The 12,899-nt window shown below is 37.6% G+C and overlaps 2 protein-coding genes across 2 annotated transcripts; one reads left to right on the top strand and one right to left on the bottom strand.

The window, feature by feature from the left end:
• Window positions 1-1,589: 1,589 nt before the first annotated feature.
• On the bottom strand, window positions 1,590-6,914 carry LOC133836098 (beta-arrestin-1). The gene is made up of 2 exons (XM_062266406.1): window positions 5,921-6,914; window positions 1,590-3,443 (listed from the first exon to the last, which is right to left on the bottom strand). The coding sequence occupies exons 1-2, from the start codon at window positions 6,543-6,545 to the stop codon at window positions 2,593-2,595; spliced, it is 1,476 nt and encodes a 491-aa protein (XP_062122390.1). The 5' UTR covers window positions 6,546-6,914; the 3' UTR covers window positions 1,590-2,592.
• A 463-nt stretch (window positions 6,915-7,377) lies between these two features.
• On the top strand, window positions 7,378-9,474 carry LOC133837004 (DNA-binding protein modulo). The gene is made up of 4 exons (XM_062267645.1): window positions 7,378-7,630; window positions 7,721-8,042; window positions 8,106-8,843; window positions 8,909-9,474. The coding sequence occupies exons 1-4, from the start codon at window positions 7,472-7,474 to the stop codon at window positions 9,250-9,252; spliced, it is 1,563 nt and encodes a 520-aa protein (XP_062123629.1). The 5' UTR covers window positions 7,378-7,471; the 3' UTR covers window positions 9,253-9,474.
• Window positions 9,475-12,899: the final 3,425 nt, after the last annotated feature.

Consider the following 12,899-nt stretch of genomic DNA (forward strand, 5'->3'; position numbering starts at 1 on the left):
ACATATAATATTTTAAAACATATTCTCATATTTCTTTCATGTACATTTACATTTACTAAACCTATGCATTTTGTGTATAAGTATAAATAATGTAATTTCTTGTTCACATTTATAGACTTTACTTTCATTTCAATCAATTTCATTTAATAATATTATTTGAATTGTTCTATATTGTATCCATTTTACCAGTTTTGTAATGCACATTTATGTTAATTTTTATTCATTTTCATTCTGCATGTATGTACTTTAGTTGCCTCTATTATTAGTATTCATTATTAGTATTAGATTTCATTTCATATTGGATAAAAACATTCTAACAATCTTACAGATACCATATATCTTACAGATACAAATATACGCGTTATAAAAATGCAATTTAAAATATATGTATGTTTTTATGCATGTATTTTGTTTCAATTGGTTTGTCACTATTATATTACAACAATTTTCTGCTGCTGTTTGGGGCACTGAAAACAAATTCGAGCTAATTTCACAATCGCGCGCGTCTTCCTCTTTAAAAGCCTTAAAAATGAAATGTTTTGTTTTTTTAAAATATACTTTGTGTATTTTATAATCAATCTTAGAAGTATGTTATTTCGAGATATATATATCTAATAGATAATACAATTATTCCTCCATTGATTCGATACCAAGCGTCACAAATGAAAGGAACTCAAGTGTACACTGACTTCTAATTATATTCATACGATATTTACGATATAAGATGTCAATGATGTCAAAAATATATGTATATATATTATTTACGCAATTCCATTTGTTAAAAATATATTAAATAATATATTACTGCATTTGCCAATTTATCGCATGCAATTATTTAATTAAATATACATATATCATTTGTATTAAAATAATGTAAATATATAAATTTTCTAGATAAAAATTGCTTTTCGTATTCGAGTTATAATTTTTCGTTTCCTCAATTTCGATTCACATGAACATAACCAATCTTGATATAATATAGGGTATATAGTTAGCCCCAAACTCATCCACAACCCTCTCTCTCGCTCTCTTTTTCTCTCTTTCTCTGTCGCTATCTTTCTTTCGATCTCTCTATCTCTAACCGTCTAACAGCGTAAACAATATTCGCGTGCTGGAATGTTAAACAATTTGAAATAATCGGCTGGCCGAGCATTATGCACACACTTTCCAAATAACTAATATACAAAACACACATGCTTCCAATTACAATTTCTGTGTGTTCATTGATAAGATTCGAGTTATCTAATATATTGCGATTTACCCTTTAAGTGCGCCACTCAGGTAAAATCTATTAAATCATTACAAACAAAATATATGTATATATATCAAACAAGTTGAACAAATTGTGGGTAGCAACCTGTCAACAGATTGACTTCATTTTTTACAATATATATCCGCGATGGTTCAGTCTCAGTCTAACCCGAAAATGATTAAAATTACAGATTTCTAAGACAACTTAATTGTTAACGTTAATTATTTGGCATAGAACTTGAAATATTGTATCTCAATTAGTATTTGGAAAGCTCTCTCTCTCTCAAAAAAAAACAAAAAACTTGAAAATTCTATTGTTTGATTGTAACAGATAATGATGTTTTCATTGTTGATTTTTCTGTTTTATTTGTGAGTTACATAAATGTATTTTGCAATATAATTTGATTTAATGTAGTTTATGCATATAGTATGTATCTGTATGTATATTCTTCCGTTTAAATCAAAAAATCTGTTGCTGTTTTGCTTTTACGACTAAATACAAAAATTAATTTCATTTAAAGCTTATAAACGTTGCGACATATCCGTTCAAACGGTACGACAACAAATTAAAGAGTGTTTGGAGTTAACTAAATAAAAAATAATAAGATATAGATTTACATAATTCTCTTGTTCTTACTGTCAAATATGGTTTTTGTTGTGGTATGCATAAGATGGCTCTTAACAAAGAATTGCGCGTATTTTTCTTGTTGGGCATTGAGCATTGAAAGCGTTACAAAAATGCAATGGCAAATATAAAAACAAATAAACAATTACAAAATCAATTGCATTACGTTTGTTGTGCATAATTCTTTCATTCATTTGCAAAACTTTTGCAGGCATTTTCGTTTTGTTGTTGTTGTTGGTCTGTGTTTTCTTTAACATTTTGTTTTTTGTTTTTGTTTTACATTTTTTTTTTGTTAATTCGCAGTGTTTGAACGATATTTGTTGCTGTGTATTTGTTAAACAATTTCACATTCTCTAAAAATTCGTACACTTTCAGCTTAAGCACTATAGATACTAGAACGTATGGCCTACACATATCATCATCATCATCATCATCGATAGCAAACTAAAAACTATGTACCATGGATACGTACTTATTGATAGTTTACAATCAGGGGGGGCGGGGGCGGTGACTCCGTAAAATACCTCATCTCATATATGATACAAATGCCATATTTCTGTGTGTTGTTTGTTTGTTTTTGGATATACATTAAGTATGTAGAGTTGGACAATAATAATGATCAGCTGCTCGCAGCAACCACACAAATAACTAACTAACGGACAACTGACAACGAACATCATCATCAGCACATCGACGACGACGACGACGACGACGCTCTAAGCCTCTGTTTCGGCGCCCTTTAATCGCAGACGCGCAAAGTCCTCAAAGATAATATCATCATCTTGGGCATCATCGTCGTCCAGCTGTATGAGGTTCGTGGTGGTGGGCACATCCTTTTGCGCTTGCGCCGCGCCCGCTGCATCACCCGACTCCCCAGCATCGCCGCCCAAGCTCAGCAGAGGCGCCGCCAAGCTGGCACGTGGCGATCGATCGCCCAGCAGCGGGGGCTCCTCCTCCTCGGGCTTGGGATGCATAAGCGTGAACGGCAGCTCAGCAACCAGATCGCCGCCCAACAACGGTGAACCGATCAGTAGCTTCACCTTGACCTTGTAGTGGACCAAAATGCCTAAGCTTTCGCGTTGGGCAGGATTGGTGACGAGCGTGCTGGACGCCAGATTTGTATCCTCATGCTTCAGCTGACCATCGAGCGCCAGTCCCCATTTGTCCTTGTTGTTGGCCAGCAGCGGACACAGCTCAAAGACCTTGGAGAGCGTAAAGCCGGGTGCAACACTGCATCCGTCTTCGGATTCGGTTTCAGCGACCACCGATTTGTATTGGGCCGTGGAGAACAAACAAATGTCGGCGAATTGTCGAACACACACCTTGATCTTCTTGACGGTGCGATTCGAATTGTTGGCCACATGCACATTGATCGATATCTTCTCGCCATGATGATACAGTTCCTTGTCCAGACTCGCCTCCAAATGAATTTTATTCGGTTTCATCATGAACTCTTTGCTAACCTCAATGGAAGGCTGTTCGCCGGCCTTCGATGGCGCATACATCACTTTTCTAATCGTCAATCGAACCGAATTGCGTTTGTGTGGCTTGTCCTCGATGTGTTCACCTATTGTTGGGTAAATATGTGTGTACAATAATAATGCATTAGTAATCGCTCTTCGCTGAAATGGTTTCTAGTGTGACGTACATAGGTTTACATATTCCACTTAATTATAATATTTTTGCATATTTAATTTGGGGGTGTGTCTAACTCTGGCGCCTCGCGTGCGTCACACATACTCAATAGATGATTCACTTAAAAAAAAAGAAAAACAATGCAAATAGATGCTTCCTGGAATGTGTGTTGTAAAAACAAATGACGGGATGTCATAACATCATTGTCACGACACTTCATTTCCGATTGTAGTGTGCACAACAGTTTGATTCAGCAACAAACAACGACAACAACAACGTTTGTTACTTCTCAACAATTTAATCTTCCAGATTTGAAGAACTGTTTAAGCTTGGGATTAACCTGCTAATTTCAATACATCATCATAGTAAACAAAGATGTTTAGTATTCGAAATTATCTATAATTAGATACAGGGTTTTCCCAAATCTCATAAGTTATTCATTTCTATGAACTAATACATGAGTAATTATAAGAACGAAACTTTGTTGTTTCCAGATATAGCCTGCAAGCGATATCTTTGCTTTCTTTTTTTGCCACAATTCTTGGAAAATCTTGAATACATTTTGCTGTTGTGCTCATGAAGAAATACTTTCCATTTTCAGCACATAAATCGTCCGGCAGACGGTCTTAATTGTTTATGCCAAAAATCAAAAACACGGCAGCATCAATCCAGTAAAGCACATTAAATAAACAAATCAAACAGATGCCAAGTAAATAAAAATACAGAAAACTCAATTCTTAATTCTCAATTCTCAGCGAATTTCAAATACCCTCTTGGCAGGCAGTGCATCAAAATAATGTTCTATATGTTCATCTTCTATACAGCATGTGTAAACAATGTGATGATCTGACACATTACTATCTATATCTGTCTCGTTGCAACATTCCTCAATTCGAAATGGTATCAGTTTCAGTAGCATGAAATTGAATACCACATGGTAAATATAATCATAAACAAACAAAGTGTCGCAATTGTAGCAGAGTGAATGGAAAAGTAATTCAAGAATAATAAACGCTTAACAATGTAAGTGGCGGAAGAACAAAGCTCATATAATACATATATGGTGGGTATATAAATAGCCATAATACCCTTTTGGGATTAACGGCATTTATGTATGTGTATGTATGTATGTCTGTGTGATCGACTGTTGTTGTTCTGGAAAAGTTAAGTGCAAAATCGAACAAAATGTTTATTTCTAATTTCAATTAGTTGTTTCTATTTATGCACATGGGAGGAAGAGTACATGCAATGTGTACATACAATTATAATGTATATAATTTGTTGCGCAAATGTTAATGCCTGGGGCGTGCCCATCCATACATCATAGACAAGGAGAAGATGTGGAGGGTGGCGGGTGGACGGTGGCCCACTCAAGCCCACCCAAATGCCAATTGGCTTAAGTTTGCTTTCAATAATCTTTTTATGGTTGCACACACAAATTGGCAGTGGTCGCCGCAGCAGCAGTAGCAGCAGCAGCGGCGTCGGCATCGCCGGCAGATAAGAATGTCGACGCCGGCCAATAAAACCACCAAAAACCAAAAAAAAAAACTGAACGGACAAAGCAAAGCAAACTCTCATACATACATAGTACACACACATACAAATACAGCTAGATAGCAATTTGTGCGCAATAACAACAACACCGTAATACGTCCATATTGTGTGTGTTTGCCAAAGCGAGACAGCCTTAACTTTGGAGAGCTTCGAGGAGATCCCCACAAGTGAGAAATGCGAATGCGCGTGCGAAACGCAAACATGCGCGCGTAACTTCCAATAAATCGCAGCTACAAAAACGAAACAACAACAATAAAGTGCTGTGCAAGCCGTTTTTGTTGTCGATATCCATTATTTGTTGAAAAATGAGAATGAGAATGCGAATACGAATGAGATTTGAGTAGCGCAAGCATAATTATTGTGCAAAAAAAGAGCGAGAGAGAGATAGAGAGCAGTAATTACGCTTTTGGGTCATTGGTTGTTGTTGTAGTGTACTTTTTAGCTGAGTTATGCACAAAAACATACAAAACAATGAGATACCCAGCTGCGCGTTCCAAGAATCGAATTTATGTAAGTAACGATGTACATAGCAGAAGGAAAAAACGTCAGTAAGCGACGCCTAATTAAAGCGACTGAGGCAGCCCAACGATAGGCAAGCAATAGCGTCGAATTCCAATTAGAAGCGTCGAATTCCAATTAGGTGGCTGCGCGCTGCGCTGCGTCATCAACAAACAACACACACACGAATACAATGACATTTTTGCGCAGTCAACGCAGTTGGATTAATTAACCCCGCGCGTGACACATGCGCTCCAACACACTCACACACGCACACGAACTCACACTCATGCTTGCATGCATAAGTATGAATGTAATGGGTGTATGAATGAGTTTCGACAACTTTATAACACTCACCCACAAACGCCTTCAACTCGTAATCGACTCCACAGGATTTTCCCACATCGCCCGGCGCCGGCTGCAAGGACACCGAGGCCGGACAATAGGGCGGCACTTCAAAGTAAAACGGATGTGCGTTCGGTCCCAGTTTCTTGATCAGACGCTCCTGCAAACGCGTCGTGGGTCGCTGCAGCTGCATTGGTGGATAAATCTGTTCGTGCGCCAAATACAAATCCTTGCGGAATGTCAAACCCAAAACATCGAGATCCTCGCGTCCATAGCGAAAGGCGGCCAAAACTTGGCCAAACACCCGACGATCCTTCACGTACTCGGGATCAATAAACACGACACCATCAATGGGATCCACATGCGTCACATGATCCACAAAATCACGTTTACCCAAATAGACGGTAATTTTGCCATTGGATGAACTCTTCTTGAACACACGCGTCGCTTGTCTCCTTGAACTAGCATCGCCGCCCACTTCATCCAGGCCAACAATGCCGCCGCCACCTCCGCTGCTCCCTCCACCAGCGTTGCCGGCTGTTGTGGCGTTTGCTGTGGTGTTGGAGGAGCCATTGTTGCCCGTTGAGCTGCTGGCTCCACTTCCGTTTGTCCCGTTGTTAGCGCTCAGCGTGTTCATTGTCGTCGTTGTTGTTTCTCGTCGTCGCTGTCACCGTCAACGTCGTTCTGCCTGGTGCTGCTGCTACTTGCGACTGCTATTTTACTTCAACAACTACTGCGCCTCTTCTCTCTGCTTCTGCCACTGTCGCTGTCTCTGCTGGCTGCGGCTGCTTTGCGTTGTTGCTGCTGCTGTTTGTAAACGCTGCTGCTCACCACTGTGTGCCGCCACTGCTGGTGCTGCTCTTGCTGCTACTTGCTATTGTTGTTATTCGCTCGCTCGTTCTTCGCTCTTTGTTTCGAGCGCACCTTTTAATAATAAATATGTGTGCAATTTAATTTTTTTTTTATGTATACTTAATGAGCAACAGCGCCACACAAATTTTTTTCTGTCGCCATCTACCGTTTGTAGTGCTGCAAAGCGCCCACAAGGAACTAGTTCGCAGCGTTGCCACGTCTGGCAAAAATTTGTCACGGCTTTTATATATATTTTAATAAAAAAATAAATATAAAAAATAAACAATTAATAATGAATTTAAAAAGCTTCATTAATTTAATGTATTACTGGGTATATCTATTATTAATACATTGCAGAATATATGGTATTTTTCGAATTTGTATTAGCAATATGCAGCTTTACTTAAATTTGATATGTTTAAAGATTTGAATGTCATACGAGAAATGTAGCTTTAAAAATATTTTAGCTTTTTTTGAATATGTGTATGACTAAAAGTTGTTTAAATAATGGCGCCTATTTCGCGGATATTGCATACTCTCTTTTGGTATATTTATCAACCATAAATAGTACATTTTGCAATACTACTTTCGGTCACCCTAAGGCCCGGGCACATTTTCTCGCTTCTTTTTCCCACGTGCGTTTTTTGAGTAAGGAGCAGCACGCGTTTGTCGGAATTTTTTTAAGCCGAAATAAGAAGTGAATAAGTTGAAATGGCACAAAAGAAAGTAGCTGGAAAGAAGCCTGCGGGCAACAACAACAAACGTGGCCCAAAAGCCAAGCAAGTTGAGGAGGAGAAACCTGAATTGGAGGTCGAGGAGAACGAGGACTCCGATGCCAGCGAGGAGGAAAACGACGCCAGTGACGCTGAGGTGAGTTGGGCAAAAAGAAAAACATATGCTAAGCAGACAAAATACAGTTGCGCTTACTTATCACGTGTTTTTGTTATCATATTTCATCAGGAAAATGGTGCTGCTGGTCTGGTGGATTCAGAAGCTGAAGAGGATGACGAAGAGGATGATGATGACGAAGACGATGATGAGGACGAAGATGATGATGAATTGGAGCCCGGACAAATCTCCATCTCGAAACCAGCCAAAGAAGCTGATGAGGAGGAGGATGACGGCGACGATTCCGATGATGAGCCTGTTGAGGCGCCTATCTCCAAGCCAGCTAAAGAAAAGGAAGTAGCCAAGAAGGGCGGCATTCCCAAAATCCCCCTTGGTCCCATTCCTCCCCAGACGCCCAAGGAACAGATTGTTTACGTCTCCAATATTCCGCAAAGTAAGCAATATAGCAAACATATTTAAATAATAATAATTAAACTTATTTTATACATATTTGCAGTCTACAAACACAACGAACTTATCGCCCTATTCACCAAATTCGGTCCAATTAAAATTTTGAATCGCATCAAATCCAAGACAGGCGGCAATAGTGTTTCAATTGCCTTCGAGACCACTGAGGGCGCCGCAGCTGCTTTGGCCGCTAAGCCAAAAGCATTGACACTCAATGATGAAGTGTTGAAGGTGACGCCTCCCCTCAGCAGAGTGGAGCTTAATGAGCGCACCGTTGTCATTGGACTGATTGGACCCTCGGCAACCAAGGAGAATCTGACCGAACACTTCAAGAGCTGTGGCACCATTAGTGCCATTAACTTCTCCAAAAATCGCGAACTGCCCCATGCCTATATACGCTTCCAGAACTTGGAGGCCGCGAAAAAGGCACTTAAATTGGACGGCAGCGAGTTCAACTCACGTTTCATCACAGTACGCAGCGATACGTACGGCAACAAGGACCTCAAGAGTCCAGCATTGACATTGACTATTACGAATACTGGCAATCATGAGTCATACAAAACTGAGGCTGTTGAGAAGATATTCAAAAAACACGGCACTGTCAAAGATGTGGATGTCGTTTGTACTCGTACGATTTTGGCCTTTGTCACTTACGAAACTGCCGAGCAGGCCCAAAAGGCACTGAAGTCATTGAATGGCAAGACTGTGGGAGATTTGGAAATCAAAATTGAGCCCTATAATTACAGCTCATCAGCTCGCACTGTTCTGGTGACCAATTTGGTCGGTGGTAAGTTTAATGGATTTACTTTTTCGTCGTTACGTGTTCTACTAAATCTGTTCTTTGTGTTACAGGTGTTAATGAGGAAGAGATCAAAGCCTTGTTTAATGAGAATGATGAGGTTGAAAGCGTCAGGATGCTAGCAAATAAGGCTATTGTTAAATTCACCACAGACGATGCTTTCTGCAAGTCATTCCTGTTGAACGAACGCATTGTCAAGGGTCAGCCCATCTTCCTTGAGCCCAACTCGACGTTGAAACACAAGATCTTGCAGAAGAAACAATTGTCTAAGCCATATTACAAGAAAAATGGTGGTGGTCCTCCCAACAAATTCGGAAATAACAACAAACCATTCAACAAAAGGCCAGCCCAGGAAAATGGCAGCACACCGAAAATCAAGAAAGCCAAGCAGTTCTAAACTTGGCGGAATGAACGATGGTCAATGATGGGTTCCCTAGTCTTAAGTCATTTTATCAATAAAAATAATAACAATAGCCATTCGGGCCAATGCAAACAATAACAAATGCATTGAAATTATAGTAGTTGTGTAAGTTGTCCCGCCGCGGCCTGCATATTCAAGAATTGTATTTGAATATTTAACGATATGCTAATAAAAAAAGCAGAGTACATCGTAAAATAATTGTTAACATTTGTTGTGTCGGCAAAACGCGTTTTCATTCCATAATCTCCCATTGCTTATATGGCTGAGGTGGCTTGGCCAAATTAAAAAATGGTAAAAGCTGACGCGAATAAATTGCAAATTACCAGCACGTACACACAAATACATATATATACAGTATATTTTTGTTTGTTTGTAAGAAACGTGAATGTGCCTGAGTGTTTGTGTTTAGCACTTTGAGTGGCTCGAAGCCGGCACCCTTTACTTGCTTCCCCACCGCGGACAAATGATTCATTACACTTGGCGCACGCTGTCGCCGCTCGAGTGATTCATGCAAGCCCAAGCCAAGCGACTCCACACGCAACCACTTCATTTCTCTATCCCCGATATGCACACAGCGGTGTCAGAAGCACAAATGACGACGACGATGGCGCTCCCAACAAATATGATCCCGCCCTTCTCAACGTTGTCCTCGCATCTCGCATCTTGCTTTTTTCGGGGACCTCAGTTTGTGTGGGGGTGCGGTTGGGTCACCGGTAATAATGAGCTCAATTCATGGCTGGCGCTCCTTGCACTCTCTGGACATTGAGAAATAATTGCAGGCAAATGGGATAACCAGGTTAGTCACAGTGTGCCAGACTAATGGGAATAACTGTGAACTCGTGTGTCCAGGGCACAAAGCAATTTTTCTAATTTGCATTTATAACACAATTTCTATTAAAGTATGTGTCAAAAATAGAATTACAATAGATTAGATACCTATGGGGAGTGGTGTCATTTCAATTTAAAACATGTTAAACTTGGAATTTGGGTAGTCAAGCGGGATATTTATAATTACAGATTTGCTTTTATAAAATAAAAATGATTTTCCTTAATACTAAGAAAATTTCTTACTTTAGATTCTGAACTAGAAATTAAAGTATTCAGTGAAAACATGAATAGATCAGATTAAAAGATTGAGAGAATTGTTGTCAATTCAATTTGTAGAATGTTGAAAAATGGAATACTTCAACTATAACAAAATAAAATAAAAATAAAATATTTAACTTTCAGTTCATTATAAAAAATAAAATTTAAACCGGTAACAACTCGAGAGTTCCAAGAGGCCAAGAACCCTATTTAATCAAACTACCAATAAATGTTTAGTTTTCTAAAAATAGTTTTCATATTTAAGAACATTATAAAAAGGGAAAACATTGTTGTCGTTCTAATGGGAGCAATATAAAGTATAAAAAAATGATATAAATACACTGACAACCAATTTCATGTGACTGAAACTTGGCCAAGACAATAAAGAGGTCTTAGCGTGACATTTATGATCTCAATGAGCTAATAGATTACGAAAATAGATGTGAATGATATTATTATATTTTAATAAACTAATATGTAAACGGGAAGCTAGAAAAAAGAAAGCAAAAATTGGCCTTTGAAAGATTTGTCATGGTCCAATTACAAATTATGCAATTTTTGTAAAATTAGGGAAATTGTTGTAAGCAATTTAATTATTGCATATTAGTTTCCCGGTTGATTCACTGTAAAGTGCACTAAATTTGCTGTAACATTAAGTTTTGCTTAATTACAAATCACAAAGGCAGTGAGTTAATGAGCTGAAGTTTTTGCAATTTCAAGATTGTTCACCTGCAATTTTACAAGATTACTAAATTAAATAAAATATTTGCAAAACAAAAAAAAGTTTCCCATCGATGTGAAAATGAAAATGAGAGAAAAAGTCAAGTTGTTGATAGATTTTGTATATTTTTAACATTTATTAGTAATAAATTTTTGCAATATCTGTTAATTGTAGTTGGTTTTGCATTTGTTGTTGTTACTAGACGTTCACAATATGTATTTGTTGATTTGATATATGTATGCATGTTGTATATATTTATTTTGGTATATTAATAATAATAATATATCGTTATATAATGTACGTACGTATGTATGTTTTCTATGTGTATTTGTATGATTTTGTTTTTTTGTTTTTGTATATTTAAATTGATAATGTTAGTTGTCGTTTAGTTCTTGTATCGCACTTCAAATATTCATGATTAATTGTTAGAACACTATATAGTTTCGTTCTGCACTCGATTTGTATATAAATATATATATTTGTATAAAAAAGTTAATTATAATTGTTTGTTTTTTGTTTTGTTTCTAGTTAAATGCGCTCAATGGCCTAAATGCAATGCGAAATAAACACTTTCAACTGTTAAACTGGGTCTAGAGTTGGACCCTGCCCTTGGCCTTCGTTCCCCCTCCCTCCCTCCCTCCTCTAACAACACTTCTCAGGGCTATATGAATCACTTGATCAGTCGTCGCTCTCTCTCTCTCTCTCTGTCTGTCTCTATCTCTATCTCTCATTCGATTTTGCTTTCTCTTTCTGATTCTCTCCACTGTGAACTCGAACTCGCCAATGGAGCGGCTGCGTCAAGTCAAGCCAAACAAATTGGGGCCGTGATTTGTGTTAGCTGGTCCTCTGTGACAAGGGGATCGCGGGGGTGGGGGCGGTGCAGTGTGCAGTAAGCGGGGTGCTTGAGGGGGTCGACCAACTCTATATTACTCACTCCAAATCCGAGTTCATTGTTGTTCATACTTATGTATGTTTGTATGTATTTAGCAATAAATATAATTATAATTTAGCTTACGCTTTAAGTTAGCAATTCACTTATAATAAGGCAAATGAAAGTGAAGGGCACTGTGGGGCGGGGTAATGCAAACCGATAATAATGCGAAAATTTTGAATGAATATATGAATATAATATGTAACTAACCGATTGCTAAAATACGAATATTACGTATACGCATTTGTTTGGGTATTATTATTATTATTATTATTATTAGTGTAGGCATTTTTAAAGGTAAGGTAAGTAGTACAAGTTATCTCTATATATTTGATTTATGTGTAGGCAAAAACTTTCAAATCTAGCAACTTAACGACTAAAAATGTTTCACTTTTAAACTTTTACAAAAAGCAGGCAAAATTGGTATCTCAATGCATAAATTTAAGTGTACATACAATAAATTCGAATCGTTGACGATTTGGTAACTCTCTTTCTTCTTTCATTCTTCAACTGTCTTTCTACTCTCTTCTCTTTTATTTCATTCTTTCTCTCAGTTTCCTTGTTCGTGCTTAAATTCGGCAATGGAATGTAAAGCACTTTGTTTGGGGATAAGAAAAAACTCAAGCAATAAAAATATAAAATAATAAGATGAACTAAAAATAAAATAAAAGAATTGTTTAATGTTTTTTTGAGATTTTTTTGTTGTTTTAATTTGTAATTTGTAATATCGTTTTAAACATAAAGTATAGAGTGTGCAGAGTTACATTAAATGTTGTTCAGCTTGTGCTTTGTTTCTCTCGCTGCATAATTAACAAATTAAAAATTAATAATACAATACAAATCAAATTGTTGTGTGTAGAGTGTTTTGATTACAAAATTATAATA

The sequence above is a fragment of the Drosophila sulfurigaster genome, chromosome 2R (genome assembly GCF_023558435.1).
Source record: "Drosophila sulfurigaster albostrigata strain 15112-1811.04 chromosome 2R, ASM2355843v2, whole genome shotgun sequence".
In the NCBI taxonomy this organism is placed as follows: domain Eukaryota; kingdom Metazoa; phylum Arthropoda; class Insecta; order Diptera; family Drosophilidae; genus Drosophila; species Drosophila sulfurigaster.